The sequence below is a fragment of the Capricornis sumatraensis genome, chromosome 2 (assembly GCF_032405125.1).
Source record: "Capricornis sumatraensis isolate serow.1 chromosome 2, serow.2, whole genome shotgun sequence".
Classification (NCBI taxonomy): domain Eukaryota; kingdom Metazoa; phylum Chordata; class Mammalia; order Artiodactyla; family Bovidae; genus Capricornis; species Capricornis sumatraensis.
Window position 1 is genome coordinate 133,431,023 of NC_091070.1, and position 21,166 is coordinate 133,452,188.

The following is a 21,166-nucleotide window of genomic DNA, read 5'->3' on the forward strand; positions in this document are numbered from 1 at the left end:
CTGAAAACTCCTTCTGGGGTACGTGCCCGAGCCACCTGGAAGGTGCACCAACGCTCACCGAGTGGGCACTCCAGCGCTTGCCGCGGAGGTGGAGGGAGACTTCGTGGAGACGCGGGGCTGGGAAAGTCAAACTTTCCGGGGCGCCCCACGAAGGGTGGGGGCGAGGGGGTGCCGCCCCTCGGGACGCGCGTCGGGTGCCCTCTGTCACCGCACGCCGCCCCGACTGGGGCCCAGGGAAGAGCGGGCCCGCCCAGGTGCGCCGGGGGTTGGGCCGGAGTCCGGAAGGTGCGCCGCCCCGCCCCGGGCCGGTCCCCTCGGCCTCCCCCCGCGGGAAAGTGAAAGTGTCGCGCCGGCGGAGGTCGCGCGTTGGGGGGCGGGGCCGCCACGGACCTGGGAGCGGGCGCCCGGCACCCGAGGGGCCATGGATGGGCTCGGCCGCCGCCTCCGAGCCAGCCTGAGGCTGAAGCGCGGCCGCTGGGGTTAGTGCCGGGCCGGGGCGCGTCCGGGCGAGGGCGCGGGGACGGCCGGGGGACTGCAGACCGGGACGGGAGGCGACGGGGGCGGGGGGCCAGGGCAGGGGTTGCAGAGGGTCGCGATCGATCGGGGAGCAGTCTGGGGGGCATTCCGGGGGCTTGGACAGGGGTCAGGCGAGCTAGAGGGAAGGGGCGCAGGTAGAGGTGGAAACGGGCGGATGGGGAAGGAAGGGGTAGGAGGTCAGAGGAGAAGCCACGCCAGCGGGGGTGAAGCGGAGGCTGTCAGCCAAAGGAAACCGCTGTGGGGCCCCGGGGCCACGTGTCCTTCCAGCCAGGAAGCTGGTGGGGGAACCGCAGGGTGCCTGCAGCGCCGGGGCCGCGGCGCCCTCACGGGAAGACCCTGCCTCTGCCCCGGGCCGCCCACCGCCCCGCCCCGCCTCTCCCCAACCCTGGACTCCCCTCGTGGGAGCCCGCGATTCTGCCCGGCGCAGAGCCGCCGGCTACAAAACCGCTCTTCCCGGCTACGTCACCCCCGCCCCGCCCCCCCACCCGCACCCACACCCAAGGGCGACGAGGAGACCTGTAGAGTGTGACCTCGAGCAGAGCCGGGGTAGAGTCTGTTCAGCTGCTTCCATAGAGCCTGGGAACCTAAGTCAAACCTCCCTTATCCCTGATCCCCCATTAGAGAAGGGAGAAGGATTCCTCCGTCCAGGGTTGTAGGGATTAAATTAGAAGTCAATATTCGTTTCCTTTCTTCTCAGCTGGAGCGCTGGGTTTTGGAAGGAAGGGAATTCAGAATTCATTTTCTTTTTTTATACATTCGGCAAACTTTTTTATTTTTATTTTTATTTTTTTTTTGCTGCTTACCACTAGCCGGTCCTATGGCTCAGCAGCCACAACTTACTTTGTCCAGAGGTCCCACCTTTTGAGAAGCAGGGAAGCAATGGAAAAGTAGGGGTCATTCCCAGACAGCCCACCCCTTCTAACATTTGCAGTGAAAAGAGTGAGTGAGACCTCCTTCTACTCCAAGCCCCAGAGCTGGGGAGACCTGGAGGGGGAAATCAGTGCTCCATCTGCCATTACCCCTGCCCCCCACCCCCAGCCCTGGCTGTTCTCACTGAACACAGGTTTCCATTATCTGTCTGGTCATTCCACCTGTGCTGAGGCAGAGAGGTCAGAGACCATAGGAGGGGACAGAGCCCTGCGTGTGAGTGGTGGCAGGAGCAGAGGCAGGGTGGGGCTGGTGGCCTCTCTTCTCTGCAGAACACTGTCTTGGTGTCTCCTTGGTCTTTCTCAATCCTCAGACACCTGTGTGAATGGAAGGGTCGAGAGAGACCTGTGTGAATGGCTACTTCTGCAACCCAGAGGAAACATTCCAGTTGTTTCCAGAACAAGGCTGATAATTGTGACTGGAGCAGCTTCCTGGACAGTGAGGAACTGTAAGATGCACAGCCAGTATTACCTGATCTGAGGTCTGGCATGCAGCCTGCAGGAGAGTGTGCTCTTCTCATCTTCTGTACTATTTTCCACCTTCCCTGGAGTTTCCCCTCCCTCTTTTGGTTCCAAGGCAACTGTGTGGTAGGAGGATGTGTGTATGTGTGTACGCACACAGGTGCAAGTATAAATCATCCTCTGGGGAAGAGTGGCAGTGGTCCTGGGTTGAGAGCGGCTGAGCTAGAAGAGGAAGCTTTCAAGACTGAGGTCCCAGAAAGTCTCCTCACCTATATTCCAGCTGGTTCTGGGACTTTTCCTCAGAGGGCTGTGGGAGGGGCTTCCTGGTGGAGGAACAAGTGTAACCAGACTCCTGACTTCTCTAGAAAGGGTGGCTCCCTCCTGTACTTAAAATTCAGGATAATAATTCCTTTCCAGGGCACTGGGGATTAAATGAGATTTTGTTGTTTAGTGAGAAGCCCTTAAATGAGATGACCCATTATAAACCTGTGTTTGATGGACCTTTTCTCTTCTGTTGTTAACTCCCTTTGAAAGGGAGAAGGAAGCAATCTTTTTTTTTTTTTTTTTTTTTCTGGATTTCTTGGTCTGCAGCCCAAGAATCCTTTTTCTGTTTGAGTTCGTGAGTTTTGCTGTTCTCTTGGCTTTTCCGATAAAGCAGGAAGAAATGGGCTGAAAATGCAACCCAAACGATTTAGGGAAAGAAATAATTTCCTTAGGTTCCAGAATGATCAGTGAAAAGAGTTTGCTTCCCAAGGTCTTTTGCAAACAGGAGGCATCCCACATCTGTGAGATGCTTGGTGTGTGCTGCATCCAGAAGGTAGGAGCATGAACATGAAACTCTCATAAGTCCCACCCCCAAGAGATTCTGTTGTATTCCCCAAGTAGTCCCTGAATTACTCTGTCCCTCAGTTTCCCCATCTGGTCTGGAGATGCCTGTTCCTCAGATTGGTGGTGAGTATTGTGCAGCCTGTCTGTACAGATTGCAAGTAATGTGTGGTGACAGGTCTGAGTGTTCTGGGTCACTGTTCTCACCATTGCAGTGACTGTTACATTCTTACTTACTGTGACTGTCGTTCTCCCCTGCAGTTATGGCTGGGCCACTGAACACCAGATTTTACTAGTCCACAGAAGTCAGGTCTGGAGCTATTAAGAGCAAGCAGCTGTCTCCCTTATTTCAGCACCCCACTTTTCTCCCAGAAGGCTATTGATTCTTTGCAGGAGTGGCAGACACTGGGATCAAACCCTTTTGCTGCCAGGCTTCTCTTAGGGACCGCATCTTGGCAAAAGTCCTTCTCTCTTACCATGTATATTTACACACTCAAGGGTTTATGTGAGAATCCCAGGTGATGGATTGCTATTCTGTCTCTCTTCCCCAACCTCCAGACACAGAGTCACTGGAGCCCCAGGGGCCAGCTGTTCTGCTTTTAGCTTGTGTAGAACTGTTGACCTGGACCATCGGGGAAAAAAAAAAAAAACAGCGGGAGTAGGGGCAATGGCACCCCACTCCAGTACTCTTGCCCGGAAAATCCCATGGACGGAAGAACCTGGTAGGCTGCAGTCCATGGGGTCTCGAAGAGTTGGACACGACTGAGCGACTTCACTTTCACTTTTCACTTTCATAAATTGGAGAAGGAAATAGCAACCCACTCCAGTGTTCTTACCTGGAGAATCCCAGGCAGCGGAGCCTGGTGGGCTGCCGTCTGTGGGGTCGCACAGAGTCGGACACGACTGAAGAGACTTAGCAGCAGCAGTAGCAGGAGTAGGGGTGGGGAGGACAGCACCCAGACGCTTTCCATCCCACCGAGTGCCCCTCAGGCTGCTGATGCAACCAGTCCCCTCCAGGGGACTGTCCAGGGAGACTGTAGGCCAGGGAGAATGTCCTAAGTCGGTGCTTTCTATCTGGGGGAGGGGTTCTCTGCTGGATCCCTGGCACAGGTCCCAGTGAGACAAGTCTGCCTTAGGACATATGGCAGGGGGTAAGAGATGCACCATGGAAGATCCTGCTGAGATATCAGGAACTCTCCAGCCCAGAGATGGACTTTGTTCTCTATTTCCCCACCAGGAGAGGAGACTTTTAGGTGTGTGCTAATATCTAGGGATTGCTCTTGCTTGAACAATTTCTCCACCTAGATAATGGATGAGGTAAAGTCTATTGGTGTTAATCAGGGGAGGCCATGGCAACCTTGCTGCGAGGAGTCTTTGGTCCGTGCTCTTGCTTGCAGTCTTGAAGTCCTAGACGTCCCAGGGTGCAGCAGGGGGCAGTGCAGAGGTTAAGAAGCGAAGGATCAGGGATCAGTTTTGGAGATTTATGGTCCTGGTCCTGGGGCTGGTGAGGTCCAGTGCTCACAGTCTGATGTTATCAGGCATTCTTCTTTGTCCAGAGGTTGTACATAAATACATTGCACAACCTTCAGCCCGGAATTAAAAGCCCTTAGCCCAGAAGCAGCTGGGCTCTGGGGGTGTTTGCCTATGACCTTTTCTCTCACCACACCCTGGGGCTCTTGGGAGGAGCTGAGGTCTGAGCTGCAGTGCCAGGATGCTGCCTCTGTCAGTGCAGGCGTTCTGCTGCCTTCCTGGGTCCCGCCACAGTCTTCTTGCTCAACCGTTGGGTGCACAGGATGGAAACAGCGCTCCCCTATTTGGAAGACAGCACGTGGCTTTGCTGCATAGAGTCATTTCTGGAGACTGAAACGGCAGGGGGTTTCTCAGGCTTTCTCTAGCCTGTCTGTATTGGAGGAAAGGGGGCACTCCATGCCTGACCGGCCCAAGAAGATGGAAAGACAAGCAGGAGGCGGGATCCTCAGTCGCTTCCGCAAACGACTGCCTCTACACCGAGCAGGTCTGGACTAGATTACCTACTTCCTTTTTTTCCAGGATGGCCCTCTTCGCTGGGCTGTTTCTTCCCTTGAACTACTTCTTTTTCTTCTTCCTTTTATATCTCATACTCCACTCGGTTCTCCCATGTGACCGAGCCGGGAGGTTTCCCCTGTTGGTTTTTAGAGCCGGTCATGCCCTCTGTGGGGGTTGGTGTGGTCACAGCCACGTGGCCCTTGGCCTGTTCTGATTGCTTGAGTCCAGGTTGACTTGGGGGATGTATTGCTTAAGATAGGCAGAATCTCTACTACCCTGGGGCTGCAGGCCTCCCAGATGGCCTCCCCGGTACATTTCCTTGGCTTCTGAATCAGTGGTTTCTTTCCTTCTCTTGACTCCTGGTGGTTCCACATGTCGCAGGGAGGCACAGAAACTGCCCAGTTGGCTTTGAGCCCATGCTGGGATGTGAGGCGCTGGGCGGGCTCCAGGGACCTCGGTGTGGGCATGGCCGCCTGGAGGTGTGGAAGTTACCAGAACCCCACAGCCTCCACTGGGACCCCGGATCAGTGAGATACCCATGGGCCCTGCTGTCTTGATTTTAGGACCTTCCCAGGAGAATCTGGGAGAAGTAGTGAAGGAACCCGAAAGAGCCCTGGAGCACTGTCTACCCAACTTTGCTGGAGGGCAGCACTTCTTTGAATACCTCCTCGTGGTTTCTCTCAAAAAAAAGCACTCAGGGGAAGATTATGAGCCCAGGATCATCTACCAGTTTCCCAAGGTAAGGACTGAAGGAAGGGGCAACGGGGATGTTTGAGGGGCAATGCAGAGGGGTGTGCCCTCTCTCTCCCCTACCCACCCTGCCTGGGCTCCGCTGGAGCTGCCCTGAACTCACTGTTCCCATTTCCTTCAGACCGAGCCCTGTTTTCCGTTATCATCCACAGAATCTAGGTCTGGCCTCTTTGTGGGGAACAGACGTAGGTTCCCTAGCCAGGAAACTAGGTTAGTTCTTCTGCCTTTGGGGGTCCTTCTAGTATTTCCCAATTTCATCCTTAGCCACCCTGTTGAGAAGCTTACCTTCTGCCGGAGGACCTTGCAGGAATCCCCTCCCTGGGGTGAGTGGGAGGGGAAGGGAAGGGCAGGCAGGCCCCAGCCCAAGCATCAGGCTCCTTCTTGTCTGGTCCTGCGGCAGGTGAAGGGGTGGGGTCAGGGCACCCTTCTCATTAACTCTGACGGTGAGGCAACTGAGCTGGCCGCTTCTCTTCTCAGATGTGGTATCTCTCTGATGTGGTCCTTCCAGGAAGCTGGGCGGTCTCTGGGCCTTTCTGTATTCAGTGTGGTCCTGGCCCCCTTCCTGACCATGAACACCATCAAGGATACTGAAGTCCAACTCAGGTTCATGTAGACTTGGCCCAGGAGTGGCTGTTTCAGCCGTGGGATTGTTCCAGCCTGACCCAGAATGCAGTCTGCGTGCAGTGATGGGCACAGAGGCAAGCTTTAAGTCCCACACCAGTGGAAAAGCTTCTCAGACTGCTTAGGAGCCTCCAAAGAAGCTCGCCAGACCCTAAGCCCTCTCCACCTGCTCCTACTCCACACCAGCCTCTTTTCCTATTCTTTGTAGCGAGAGAACTTGCTTCGGGGTCAACAAGAGGAGGAGGAGCGGTTGCTTGGAGCCATCCCCTTGTTTTGCTTCCCAGATGGGAATGAGCGGGCCCCACTCACTGAGTGTCCCAGGTAATAGCTTGGCTCTGGGACGGGGGCTGAGATTGGAGGAGAAGGGAACGGTGTGAACCACGTGATTCCTGTGCTCCCTTCATCTGGATTTCTCACCAGCTTTCTTCCTGTTGGGGAGGGACTGGAGTTGATTTGTTTTTGAATATCTTGCCTGGGGTCTCTCAAGGCAAGAGATGTTAACAGATTAACCAGTCCCTTCTATCCAGAGAAGGGTGAGGTTCTCCTTCCTGTCCTACAAGTGATTGTCACTGTGTTTTGACTGCCTCTGGCAGAAGATGAACACCAAAGAAGTCCTTTGGCCAGTAATGAGATCCTTACATGGCAAAGCTCTTTGAGTCCTGGAATGTGACTGCCTGAGCTCAAATTTTGGCTTTACCACTATGAGTTGAGTGACCTTGGATAAGAAATACTCCCTTAGAGTTTCAGTTTCTTCATCTTTGAAGTAGGGTTAGTAATTGAATCTTCCTCAAAGAGTTGTTTTGAGAATTAAATGAGGTGATGCATTTAGAGCTTGACACCAGTAAGCACTTTACGTAAACTGACCGGTGTTATGATTACTCTCAGGATCCATCAGCAGCTCCCTTGGCCCTGCTCTCCCCCCTCAGCCCCTGATGCCGACCACCTTCCTGCTTTAGAACCTAGTGCAAACCGGGTCCTTGTTTGCTCTTCCTCAGGGAGACCTTCTCGTTTGTTCTGACCAATGTGGACGGGAGCAGGAAGATTGGATACTGCAGGCGCCTCTTGGTCTGTACAGCTCAGAACCACCCCTTCCTCTCTGCATCCTATTCTGCCCCACAGCTGGGTTTGCTCCAGCCTCAGTTGCAAAAGCCAAGGCTCCTTGGCAGAGGTGGTTGTAAAGAGAGAGCACACCCCAGCATCTGCTGCCATGTTAGTGCCCTGTGCAACCTCACAAGAACGGAGACACACACCCCTCCTCACCTACAGGACACCTTTGCTTCTGGGGTTGGGTCTTTACTCTGCCTAGCTTTCAACCATTCCTTTCTGTGGGATGCTTCATTCTAATCTGCTCTCCACCATCTCTATCTAGGCCTTATTGCCTTGGCCCCTGGGCCCTCCCAGAGCCTAGCTTGGGATTGGGACCATGAGGTTCAATCCTTGGATCTCCCCAAGTCATTTTTATAGCACACCCTTCCTAGCTGTTTCATGTCTCTACAACACACTTGCTCCCTCCTTGTCAACCCCAGAGGGTGTTGGTGCTAACAGAGGCAGTGCTTGCCCGTCAGCCAACCAGCCCCCTTAAGGCCATGGTCTTTTGGTTTCTGTGACTGCTTTGGCCTTCCCAGCTGCCTGTCCCAGGAGTGGGATCCCCCAGCACAGCCCCCAGCCCTGTGCCCCATCAACCCCAGCTGGGCAGAGGCCCTGGAGAGGCTGCGACGCTGAAGGAGCCTGTCTGCCCCTCCGCAGCCCGCCGGCCGTGGTCCTCGCCTCCCCAGGGTGTACTGCATCGTCAGCTGCATCGGCTGCTTCGGCTTGTTCTCCAAGGTAGGGGCGGAACGGGATTCCTCCAGCCTGTCAGGCCTGTTTGGCCTCCAGCTCTGCCCTGGCTGCCTGCCCTGCCTGGACTCCTGGCGCTCCTCCCCCACAGTCGGGGTCAGGCGAGGCATTCTGGAGACACTCAGGCAGAGAGGGGCGTGGGCTTCACCTGGCTTTAGAGAAAAGTAGGAACTGAACCTGGTAGACTGTCTCCTCTGCAGAGAGTTCACTGCCCCCAAGTCTAGGCAAGGTAAGAAAGCAGCTGAAGTAGGACATGAGAAGAGCTACAGGTTAGAAACTGGGAGCTTTAGCTTCCTCAGTCAAATGCAGGTAATGATGCCTCATCTTCCTGTCTCATGGGCTGATGTGAGCTGCAGATGACATGATATATGGAGAAGACAGGATGCTAAACAACTATAAAGACAATTATACAACGGGGCTTGGGGGACTCCCTCTGATTCCTTCCAGGATAGAGGGGAAGTTGAGGTCTTCTTGTGCCAGGACACTTGAGTTGGGGTTCGGGGAAGCTGAGGTCTTCTTGTGGGTTAGGACACCTGACCCGGGGTTAGAAAGGAGTCCTTCAGGATGGATGGGGCATGTCTTTTTCTTCTTTGTTGTTGTTTCAGTTGCTAAGTTGTGTCCAACTCTCTTGTAACCCCATGGACTGTAGCCCTCCAGGCTCCTCTATCCATGGGATTTTCCAGGCAAGAATACTGAGTGGGTTGTCATTCCTTCTTCAGGGGATCTTCTTGACCCAGAGACCGAACTCGCATCTTCTGCATTGGCAGGTGGATTCTTTACAGCTGAGCGACCAGGGAAGCCCATGGGGCATGTCTTAGTAGCCAAGAAAGGGCATCAAGTATGCTCTGCCCCAGACAGATCCCTTAGGGGATGAAGGCAATAAACTCCATCAGCCTTTGCTTGGGCGGATGGTTTCTGCAGATGGAGGCCATCCCTGGCCCTGGGGCGTCTCCAGTGGAAGTTGGAGGTCAGAGTGGCACCCAAAAGGCCCAGCTTCTAGGCCTCAGCTAGCACAAATGAACATGGTACCATCATGAATGAGGAATTTACTCTAGGATGACTTCCTGGGGAAGGTAGTTCAGGTTGATGTTAGGAGAAGGGAGGAATATGAAGTGGTAGAAAGAGGATGAAAAGAAGAAGGCTAGGAAAAACATCAGGTCTTGTGCAGGAGAAAAACAGTAGACTGGTTTCTGCCAAGAGGAAAGAACCCAGTTAAGGATTGGCTGGAGCAACCTTACACATGTGATCTTGGCTGGCAGCCCGGGAGCGTCCCTCGAGTCATGTCTCCTGTGGTTCTTTCCATACAGATCCTGGATGAAGTGGAAAAGAGGCATCAAATCTCCATGGCCATCATCTACCCATTCATGCAGGGCCTCCGAGAGGCAGCTTTCCCCGCTCCTGGGAAGACTGTCACCCTCAAGAGCTTCATCCCTGACTCAGGCACTGAGGTGGGTGAGCAAAATGGGGGAGACCCTCCCTGGGTGGAGGAGGCGGGTTCCAGCAGCACCTCCCATTCACAGTGTGCCCATTTACCAGGTTAACATTCCAAGAAACTGAGCTAGGCAGGGACTGGCACGTGGCTAAAATTATTGGCAGAACTTAAACCCCAGTTCTCAAATTTTCTCAACCTGATACTCACAAAGACCTCGTTACTGTTCAAGTAACCGAGATCATTTTTTTTTTTTTAATATAATAAACTATGTAAGTGGAGGCTCCCAGTACTAGAATGGCCTTTGCCTCCAGTCCCCAAACTGCCGCTCCTCACCATTGCCTCCCTTATCTCCCTGTGTCTGTCCTTTATCTCTGCCTATGGCTTCCACCTGCCTTTTTCTTATCACCCATCCCCACCCCTGAGTCCCCACCCATTCGATACTGGGGATGCTATTGCTTTAAGACACTAAACAGACAAAGCAGCAAGTAGAAAATTGTTTTAAGAATCCCAGTCTTGATATTCTGGATATTCTGTGTGTCCCTCTGAACTTTGGCTTTCCCATATCAGAATAAGGGGAGGGGTTAGACGTCTTCACTTACTCAAAAAATAAGTGTGAAAGGCTTGCTAGGCCCCAAGTTGTACTATTTTCTGGCTCGTTGTTGTTGTTCAGTCACTAAGTCACGTCCAACTCTTTGCGAGCCCATGGATTGCAGCACGCCAGACTTCCCTGTCCTTCACTATCTCCTTGAGTTTGCTCAAAGTCACATCCATTGAGTTGGTGATGCCATCCAGCCATCTCATCCTCTGTCACCCACTTCTCCTCCTGGCCTCAATCTTTCCCAGCATTGGGTTCTTTTCCAGTGACTTAGCTCTTCCCATCAGGTGGCCAAAGTATTGGAGTTTCAGCTTCAGCATCAGTCCTTCCAGTGGATATTCAGGACTGATTTCCTTTAGGATTGACTGGCTTGATCTCCTTGCAGTCCAAGGGACTCTCAAGAGTCTTCTCCAACACCACAGTTCGAAAGCATCAATTGTTTGGTGTTCAGCCTTCTTTATGGTCCAACTCTCACATCCATACATGACTACTAGCTTTGACTATACAGACCTTTGTCAGCAAAGTAATATCTCTGCTTTTTAGTACACTGTCTAGGTTTGTCATAGCTTTCCTTCCAAGGAGTAAGCGTCTTTTAATTTCATGGATGCAGTCACTATCCACAGTGATTTTGAAGTGCAAGAAAATAAAGTCTGTCACTGTTTCCATTTTTTTCCCCCTCTATGTGCCATGAAGTGATGGGACTGGATGCCACAATCTCAGTTTTTCAAAAACTGTTGAGTTTTGAGCCAGCTGTTTTCTGGCTACAAAATGGTAAATAAAACGAATGTGGTCCCTGACCTCATGGAGCTAAAGGTCTAGTGGGGAAGACAGACTTAAATAAATAAACACACAAATAAATAGATCATTGAAAAGTATATTGATAGAAGGAAAAGAAAACAGGATGCTCCATGAGAAAATGATGAGAAACATGTGTTGCATTAGGTGGCTAAGGAAGGCTTCTGAGAGATAAAGGAAGATAAGAATGAAGAGAGAAAATACTGTAAGACAACTACATTTCAATGAAAAACTAGTTAACTAATTAAAAAAAAAAAAAAAGAATGAGGAAATTCCCTGGTGGTCCAGTGGCTAAAACTCCATGCTTCCAATGCAGGGGACCCAGGTTCATTCCCTGGTCGGGGAACTAGATTCCACAGGCTGCAACTTAAACTCAGGGCAGCCAAATAAATACATAAAACAAAATAAATACTTTTTAAAATGAAAGGCAACCTAGAGGAGGGAAGTACCTCAGGCAGGAAACAAGGAAGGCACGCTGAAGGAACAGAAGGGAGCTGATGTGGGGAAGCAAGGTGGTGGAGGCGGTGAGGGAGGCAGGGTGCTGTGAGCCACACAGAGGTTTACAGCAACATCACCCTCCGAGCAGATGGAAACCACGGGTGGATTTTTAGTAGTGGGGAGGTAGGATCAGATATACTCTTTTGGGGAGGATAGCGTAGAGGTAGGTAGAGCTTTCTGGGGCTTGTGTGATTTTTCAGTGTGGTAACACCTTCTCTCTCTGGTTTCCCGGCAGTTCATTTCCCTGACGCGGCCCCTGGATTCCCACCTAGAGCATGTGGACTTTAGTTCTCTCATGTGTTGCCTCAGTTTTGAGCAGATTCTTCAGATCTTTGCCTCTGCAGTGCTGGAAAGAAGAATCATCTTCTTGGCAGAAGGTCTCAGGTTGGTGCAGTCACTGAGCAGGTCACCTGAACTGACCGGCATCCCTAGGTTCCAGGAGACAGACAGGACGGTTCTCCAGGGAACTCAGGCTGTAGGACCTGTGTGCTCACCTTTCCTCCACACTGTCTTGATCTGCACTAAAGCCTAGAAAATAGCTGCTGTCATAGCTGTTGTAATTCCCTGTTCTTGCCTCCAAACTTGATCGCCGCCTAAGCCTGAAGGAGGTTTGTGATTTAGCTCTGAGAAGGGCCTGAAGCATTCTTGTGACAGCCTAGGAGAAAACCAGTTAGGGTGGATGCAGAGAGGATTCTGCTCCTGAAAGGCTAAGGGAGGACAGGGCAGGAAGGTGTATGTGTAAAGGTATGGAGATCAAACCCATTATCCTAGTGGCAAACACACCTCATTTGTCCATTTATTTACTCATTCAACAAACACTTATTGTGTGTCAACTGTTAACCAGATGCCAAGTATCAGGGAGATACAGACAAACAAAAGATGATCCTAGACCTAAAGGGGATATAGACTTAAGTCCTGATTGAAAGGAAGCATAGGTGTTGAAATCAGCAGAACAATTCAAGTTCTTTTCTTCTACCTTTAGCAACATGGTGTTCCTTAGGTTAGTTTCTTAACTTTTATTTTTTTTATTTTTTGGATGCATGGGCATGTGGGATCTTTAGTTCCCCAGCCAGGGATCGAACCTGTACTCTTTGCATTGGAAGTGCAGAGTCTTAACCACTGAATCACCAGGGATGTCCCTAGTTTCTTAACTTTTTGAAGTTGTGATCTCCTTATCTGTAATTGGACAGATCAACTGTACCTACCTCATAAGAGCATGGTAAGGATTAAATGAAGTAATGCACTTTAGGTACCTAGCACCCTGCCAGGCCCGCACTGGTAAGTGCCAGTTGTTTTTCTTACTAATAGTTTCATAGTTGAGTATATCCCTGTATAGTGCATAGTTGAGGCAGAATACTATCATGTCTTGGTCTCTGCCTCTTAGAGGCTTCAAGTCTGGTTGAGACATGGGGAGATGTGTGACAGATGGAGACAGGAGAAAAATTTTAAGACAGTAGAAGGTTGACTCATTTATGTCTGGGGATGGAGAAAACTGCTTATGTTGAGCTGACAATCCTGGTTTTATCTTTTAGGAAAGAAGAAGGAAAGGACTTTAGGGGCCTGAATGTTAGACCAGAGGGTCAGGTGAATGTCATGGGTTTTAAAGGAAAGGAAGTTTGGGCAGGCAGTGGGGTCTGTGGGTTGAAAATTCTGTAAAAATCAGTGATAACCAAAAAGGCACCGTGTGTGCATGCAAAGTTGCTTCAGTCATGTCCAACTCTTTGCAACCCTATGGGCTGTAACCTGCCAGGCTTGTCTGTCCATGGGCTTCTCCAGGCAAGAATATTGGAGCGGGTTGTCAGGCCCTCCCCCAGGGGATCTTCACAACCCAGGGATAGAACCTGCATCTCTTGTCTCCTTCATTGGCAGGTGGGTTCTTTACCACTAGCGCCACCTGGGAAGCCTCAGAAGGCACCAGTTGTGGCCTAATCCTTGTGGGAAGCAGTGTAAATCTCTTGCTTTAGACATAGCTTTTCCACTCTTGGCCCTGTAGGGCAGGGATCCCCAACCCCCTGGCACTGGTCCATGGCCTGGTAGGAACTGGGCCACGCAACAGGAGGTGAGCAGTGGAGCAAAGCTTCATCTGTATTTACAGCCGCTCCCCATCAACTCCCATCACCACCTGAGCTCTGCCTCAGAGCTCAGGCGGCATTAGAGCAGCGGCAGCATTAGATTCTCAGGAGAACAAACCCTACTGTGAACTGTACAGGCAAAGGGTCTAGGTTGAATGCTCCTCATGAGAATTTAATGTCTGATGATCTGAGGTGGAACTGAGGCAGTGATGCCAATGCTGGGGACCTGCTGCAAATACAGATTATCATTAGCACAATAAATGTAATGTGCTTGAATCATCTTGAAACCATCCCACCCCTCCCCCGCAACCCCAGCCCTCAGTCTGTGGAAAAAAATGTCTTCCATGAAACTGCTTACTGGTACCAAAAAGTTTGGGGACAGCTGCTGTAGGGAATTGAGAAGTTTCTGTTGTGGCTAGAGCTGGGATTCCGGCTTTTGCCGCCTAGGATCAATGTTTAGAAAGTGAAGGGGACTCCAGGTGTCAGCTGGCCTGGATACGGGCAAAGGTTGGCAGGACTCACCTCTCAGGCGTTTTTCTTCAGGGAAACTCCACCACTCCCCACTTCCTTCCTACACTGAGTATTTCAGATCTTTGCCGCTCAGCCAGGAAAGGGACTTCCAGTCAGCCTAAGCCTTGGCTAGACTCTCAGAGACTGCATCTTTCTAACTCAGGAAGTGCTAGCTTGATACCAAGAATTGAAACAAGGGTTCCGCATCTGTGTTTTTGTTGGCCTTGGCTTTGGGGCAGTTTGGAGAAATGAAGAGCCATTAAAGCAAGTGGAGAATAGAGAAGACAGGGAGGGTGTGTGCTGAGGGGGTTAGGGGGAGGGGGCATGAGGGGACTTGGGTCTGAGTTGTGACTTAGGCAGTAATTACACAGGGAATGCTTCCTTGGAAAGGGTGGAGGAGTCCTCTCGGGGGGACTTTCCGGGTGGGAATTGCTGGTCAGAGGTTCCTGGAATCCAGGAATTTCCCAAGCAGGCTCAGGCACCAACCTGATAAGTTTAAATAACCATGAGTGGTCAGAGGGAGCCCTGAGAGTTCAAGCCTGGGGATGAGAGATAAGGAGGAAATAGACTTGACCTCTCTGCTGCACCCCAGTGTTTACGTGCTTGTCTCCTTAACTACACTGAGTGCCTTAAAAGCAAGGCTGGTCTTTTGCTTCCTGGTATCCATATCCCTAGCCCAGTCGTGAGCATAGAGAAGGGACTCCATCAATGATCAATGACCTCATAGATGGAAGACATTTCTTCTTCCTCCTCCTCTCTTTAAAGATACTCCCTCCACCCCACCCCCACCCCCAGTGGAAAAGAGGAATCACATAGAGGCCCCATACTTGACGAGAGGAGCCTCAGCCTCTTCTGGTTTCTACCCCTCCCCTCCCAGCTTTGGGTAGCCAGAAGCTCTGTGACCGGCATGGCTCCCAGACTTGCTATAGCTCCGGCACAGCCAGCATGGGCAGCTGCTGTCAATGGCGGGCGGTGGGGAGGTGGCGTGGGGGTGGGGGCCTGGGCAGGCCCCTCTGACTCACTTTCTGTGCCCTGTCCCCAGCACCCTGTCTCAGTGCATCCATGCTACTGCTGCGCTGCTCTACCCCTTCAGCTGGGCCCACACCTACATCCCCGTGGTCCCCGAGAGCCTGCTGGGAACTGTCTGCTGCCCCACTCCCTTCATGGTTGGAGTCCAAATGCGCTTCCGGCAGGAGGTTTTGGACAGCCCCATGGAAGAGGTACGATGCAGCAAGAAGGGGGCCTGATTTGGAGCCAGGCAGACCTGGATTCGGATCCCACCTCTGCTGCTAATAGCTATGTGATTTTGTGGCAAGTTGCTTAACCTCTTTAAGCCTCAGCTTCCTCATCTGTAAAACTGGAATGGCAACGTTTAGACCCTAAGGATCCTAGGGGAAAAAATCAGCATAAAGCACCTAGCCTGGTGCCTGACATATAGCTGATACTCAGTAAGTGTCTGCTCCCTTCTCTGAATGATTTCCCTTTGGACTTAAGGGGCAACACATGGCTTATTTGGGCTTCACCCAACTGTACTAGGCCAGCTAGTCCTAGTGAGCAGGCCCTGGGTGTCCCATTTTTCTTCTGAATGGACAAGCACAGCTGGTCTGTACAACACACACCCCACTGGAATTTATACACATTGCTTGGAACTGAACTAACAGTCTTCCTGGAAACAATGAGTCTTGAAAATGCAGATTTTTTTTGGTAGTAGAGGTCATCCTTCCAATTAGCTTAGAGCTCAGTTGGTTAATGAGGATATTGGTTCAAATCCCCTTTGATTTTGTCAGCCTCTTGTGTCTTGGCAGTACCCCCAGATACACCAAAGAGCTCAGTGGTGAGAATGGGTGTTAATAACATAAACCTACCTCCAGTGTTGGAAGAACGACTTCTGCTTTGCTTGAGTTGTCAATAGAAACTTTCAAGAAATAGCACATTACTATAATCTCAAGCCAAAAGAGCTACTTGGGTTGGTCTGGCTAACCATCGACTCCCTCTGTGTAGACAGAAAGGGAAGAGGCAGAGTAAGCTACTGGAGGCACGTGACCAGCCCTAGTGGGAGGACTTCCTCCTTTTACATAAGAAATAACCAAGGTCCAGAGAGCTCAATCCACTTATCAAGGCCACACAGGCAATCCCGGAATCTAGCAGAGATAGAAGGAAAGCACCTCTTCCGCAGAGTGCTGCTGGGAAGTAAAGAAGCAGGCTGTTTCTCTTCCTTGTCTCCCCCGCCCTGCCCTCCTCAGAACTGCTGAGTACACATGCCCTTTGAGCCAACCTCTGCCTTGTGACTAACTGGGACAGAGTATCAGCCCCATGTTTAGTAATACGACTCAATAAGTGTCCCAGTCCCAGAAGTTATGAAACTTCCTGATGCTGCAGTGCCATCTTCTTGGACGCTGTGATTCCTCCCCCAGTGGCCTGGTGGGAAGACACCCCAAGGCTAGTCAGACTCCAGCTTGTGTTGTCCAAGAGCCCCAGCTGATGAAATGGGCAGGGGATAGGGATGGGAGAGGGCTAGGGGTCAGGAAGAGAGATGGGGCATTCCTTGACTCCCAGGTCAGCTCTTTGGAAGGGCTCCTTGGACAGACAGTAATATACTCAAGTACTAGAAAGATTTCTGGGAACAACTTCAGAAAGAAATTCTTTACACACAGTCTTACCTCTCAGCCCACAAAGTGAACAGCCTGCCCTAAATGAAGGCATCTGAGCCTATGTATGCAAGTGGTTTCACGCCTGAACTAGTTCAACTTTTCTCCCCTGATGATGGATAATTACAGTGCCTGCTCTGTCTTTTGGCACACATTCCTATTTCTCTCTTCTTTTTATTTGGGAGAAGGGTGCATGGAGGGATCACTCACCCTCTTGTCGAGACCAGGGTCACAAACTGAAAAGAGGGACCCAGCAGGCATTTAAATGGCCAACACAGGCTTTGGGGGATTATGATAAACTGCTGAGCACCTGCCTTGCCTAAAGGAGGCAGCTGTAACTCAGTTCCCTCTGAATGTGGATCACTGTTAGAGCTCCTGACTTTTCCAGAGAAGCCCTAGATCCAAATTCTGTGTGAAATTTTTTAATTTAAATATTGGAAACTAATTCAATGATTTGAAAATCCTCTGAGTCTCAAAGAAACAGGCCTGTAGGTTGGAATCTAACCGGCAAGATGTGTATTGGTCATCTCCATTCTAGACTAAAGGCGCCTTAGGCAGTGATGGAGCTGATACTAGAACTCAGGTCCCCCAAGTTCCAGCCCTGTGCTTGGCCTACCTGCACCCTACAAACATGTGATTACTGCCTTGCCGTCCCTCCTCCTTTTGTCCCCAGGCTTATTTTCTCCTCTCGCTCTTCCCTGCTGGAAGGTCCAAAGCTCTTGTGGGAGTTTTAATAGTTTTTATTTATATATTCTTGGCTGTGCTGGGTCTTCATTCCTGTGTGGGCTTTTCTCTTGAGGTTGCAGAGAGGGGGCTACTCCATAATTGTGATGCATGGGTTTCTCACTGTGGCGGCTTCTCTTGTTGCAGAGCACGGGCCCCAGGGCGTGCAGGCTTCAGTAGTTACAACACCTGGGTTCAGTAGTGTGGCACATGGGCTCAGTTGCTCTGTGGCATGGGGGATCTTCCCTGAATCAGAGACCGAACCCGTGTCGCCTGTGCTGGCAGGCAGATTCTTTACCACGGAGCCACCAGGGAAACCTGTGGGAGTTTTAAAAATGGAATTCTAGGCAATTGTACATAAAGTTGTTGTAAGCATTAAAAAAAAAAAAAAAACATCAAAAGATGCCCATCCCTGTAGTAAAGCTCACCAGAGGGAAGGGAACTGAAAAACTGTAGGAAGAATGATACACTAGCAAGGACAGCACAACCCAGGCTTGGAAACTGGCTCTGCTCTTTGATAGCAGTATCACCTCAGGCAGTTTAACTTCTTTGGGTATTTCCTCACCTTAACAGACACAGTATCTGCCTCTACAGGAGCATGGGGGAAGATTAAATGAGATAAGATGTGCAAAGCACAGTGTATGCCATTTAATGCTTCGTACATATAAGTTATTACTATGATCAATGCTTTTTTATTAAGAGAGTGACTGGCTTCAATTTACCCATATTGTATACCGCATCTTCCTTAGCTCTCTCCCATTTCCTGCTTCCTATACCCTCATACCCTTTTCTCAGGAAAGAGTGGGTGGTGAGAAAGGAGTGTACCAGACAGGAAATGAGAACTGAAGATGCTGATTTTGTTGTTACTTGGGCTAAAAGATACAGCAACAGGCAGAAACAGAGAAAAGGGAAGAAACCAAGCTGTCCCGTTTTTATTTCAGGTCCTGTTGGTGGATCTTTGTGAAGGAACCTTCTTAATGTCAGTAAGTGTCTGGGTTCAGATCCCTTGCAGACCCACAACCAACTCAATTGTTCTTGGCTCATCCAAGTTCCACTACTTTAACAAACTTCTAAGTATGCTAACAAGACTTCACCTCTCTCAAGGAGAGTGTGACTTCACAAGGCAGTCGGTGTTAGTGCTTTTAGAGCAAGGACATAGACCGAGTACCAGAGGGACAGAGACTTCCTAGTGTTTAGAATTGAAGCTTCTGCTGTTTCTCTGTTGTATGTGGCCAATTATTTGGGTGTGGAATGGGGTGTAGAATTCATGCCTCACATTCTCTGCCAACACTTCACACCTCCTCCCTGACTGCTTGACCTCTGAGCTGACTCTGTCCTCTCCTAGGTTGGTGATGAAAAAGACATCCTACCACCCAAGCTTCAGGATGACATCTTAGAAACTCTTAGTCAGGGCATCAAGGAGTCACAGAGTAAGTCCAGGTCCCTCTTATTCTGGCTTTCTCCAAAGAGTTTAAGGGCATGATTCCCAACAATTCCCTTCTAGAACTAAAAGGAATTCACTCCACAGTCCTGGGCTAGTCCCAGAGGCCTTGATCCTAAAGGGCAAGTATGAGATTTTACTCTTCCTAAGCAATGGCGAACCCACCTCCAGTCTCACATTTTCATCAACCAGTAATTATGAACCCTGCCTCACCCCACCCCTTGCCCAAGTTTTCAGCCTGCAATGAAAGCCACTTGGAGGTAAGGGTGGGTAGTTTTCATCCTTCTGCTACCTCTGAGATGGTTTCTTTATATCCCCAGCAGCTTCTGAACAAATCAATGAGCATGTTTCAAGGCCTTTTGTACAGTTCTTTGTCAAGACTGTGGGCCACTATGCTTCCTACATCAAGCGGGAGGCGAATGGGCAAGGCCGCTTCCAAGAACGGGCCTTCTATAAGGCTCTGACCTCCAAGGCCAACCGCCGGTTTGTGAAGAAGTTTGTGAAGACACAGCTCTTCTCCCTTTTCATCCAGGAAGCCGAAAAGAGCAAGAACCCTCCTGCAGGTATGCAGTGAAAGCTTCCTATCAACTGCCTCCAAGTCAGGTGTGGTCCTAGGAGGGGAGGGAAGAGCACTTCTGAGAGGTTCACAAAAACAGCTGTGATCTTATCAAATGGGGTTGGAAAGAAAGGTCCTGAAGCCTAAGAAAATGCCTCCAAGGCTGACGTTTTGTAGATGTTGCTCTGTTTCACCAGCCAGTAGGAGGACCTTTGCTTTCTGTTTTAGTCTAGAGTCAATTCCTACTAATTATTCTGTTTTAGGACCCCTTAGGAGCCTAATCAAATACCTAGATCTACAAAGGCCCAGGATGGCATGGGAAATCCTGGCGGGAATGTGGGTATAGTGGGTGAGCATGGGCAGCAGACATTGAGAGTATCTCTGACCCTTGTTCTTGAGCTCATCTTAAGTCTGCCTGGCCAGATTAGCTGCCTCTAATACCTGTATCTCTAACACCACAGATTATTTCCAAAAGAAAATACTTGAATATGAGGAACAGAAGAAACAGAAGAAACCAAAGGAAAAGACTGTGAAATAAGAGGTGTGGTCAACAGGATTGCCTAGACCTATAGGCCAGTAGTGGACTTTGACCCCTGCCAGCATGGTATGATGTGAAGCTCTCAGTCAATAGAATCCACAGCCTTCTTCCGAGTCCTGGTAACCAGGTCTTGCTTCAAGTTGGTGTCTTGAGTTTGGGATTCCTGAAATCAGCTTTCTCAAGACTTTGGAAGGCTCAGACCTCTGTGCTCACAGAGCTGGGCACATAGCTGCCTTTTCTGCAGAGGTGACACAGGGCAAGAAACAGTAGTAGAGGTGGTGTAGAGCCCCAGAAGTTTCTGGAACTGCCTTCTCCCAGGAAGCACTATTACAAAATCCTCTACAGAGAAACAAGTTGTCGCCCAAATACTCAGTCTCTTCACATATAAACAGAGGTCTGTGGACATGTGAGGGTAAGAATAAAGACGAAAATCTTCTTCCTGTTTACATGTGTATCTCTGGCTTCCACTATGGAGAGGTAACCAGCAAAACAAGGCGAGAGATGTGAGAATAAACTGGGCTAGATGTGGAGGACTGGCAACAGTGCCCAGAACTCTGGTGCTGTGTCTGGCAATGATGGGCACCAGGAGAGCCTTCTACTAGAAGAGGTGAGGGATACTGGTAACAACAGCAGCCATACTGAGGATACAGCAGTGGTTCTTGGTTCAAGTTAGGTGTGCTTTCCAGAATCCTGGGATGAAAGGCTGCTAGCCTTTCGTGAAATATTTGAAGTTGAGAGTGATTTGACAGTAGGAATCTCAGCTGAAGGAGTCAGTGAAGAACACTACATTGTTTCCATCAATAGGTCTGTCTGCCCATCACTTCCAGTTTGGAGCTTTCCATTTTAGACATCCTACTTCCAACTTCATTATTTTGAGAAGCCAGTTCAACTCTTTGGCTAAGGGCAGAGGGATCTCCGCATTGACATTTTTTCTCTGGGAAGAAAAGAGAATCATCATCTTAAAAGTCCAAAGTTTAGTAGTCACCTGGTCCCTCTTCCCTCTGTATCTCTACTGACAGCTTCTGTTTAAATACTGTAAGGGTCATGGAAACTTCTAGAAGCATCCTGTTTTTCAAAAATTCCATCTTTTTAATGTGTGTATGTGTGCGTGGCCCTCAGAGGCCCCTGGATTCTGTACAGAGAACACAAATGTTGTTGCAGGATGGAATAGGAGGCTGGGGTTACCGAATTGAAGTTAAAGTCAATATACTTTCATTTCAGGGCACAGAGACCTACTGCAGGTGGCGCATGTTCTACTGTCCACATGCCACCCCAAACTAGGCTGCTACTCTTCACAGCTTTCAAGAGTTAGTGCACTTTGTTAGGTAGTTTATGCCAGTGGTTCCTAATCCTAGTTCCGTATCTCAGGACTGGAG

The 21,166-nt window shown here is 50.3% G+C and overlaps 1 protein-coding gene across 1 annotated transcript; it reads left to right on the forward strand.

Moving 5' to 3' along the window:
* Positions 1-390: 390 nt before the first annotated feature.
* DENND2D (DENN domain containing 2D) lies at positions 391-20,116 on the forward strand. Its single transcript, XM_068965726.1, has 12 exons — positions 391-479; positions 5,339-5,514; positions 6,355-6,467; positions 7,142-7,211; positions 7,893-7,970; positions 9,290-9,430; positions 11,538-11,686; positions 14,927-15,104; positions 18,197-18,238; positions 18,601-18,685; positions 19,020-19,259; positions 19,714-20,116. Exons 1-12 carry the CDS (start codon positions 422-424, stop codon positions 19,788-19,790), a joined length of 1,407 nt encoding a protein of 468 aa, XP_068821827.1. The 5' UTR covers positions 391-421; the 3' UTR covers positions 19,791-20,116.
* The last annotated feature ends 1,050 nt before the right edge of the window (positions 20,117-21,166 follow it).

What these genes read in the sequence shown, in the direction of transcription:
- DENND2D (XM_068965726.1), top strand. Translation starts at nt 422, where the DNA reads ATGGATGGGCTCGGCCGCCGCCTCCGAGCCAGCCTGAGGCTGAAGCGC. An exon ending in TCATCTACCAGTTTCCCAAG is followed by an intron (nt 5,515 to 6,354) that starts GTAAGGACTGAA and finishes TATTCTTTGTAG; the next exon opens with CGAGAGAACTTGCTTCGGGG. An exon ending in GCTTCGGCTTGTTCTCCAAG is followed by an intron (nt 7,971 to 9,289) that starts GTAGGGGCGGAA and finishes CTTTCCATACAG; the next exon opens with ATCCTGGATGAAGTGGAAAA.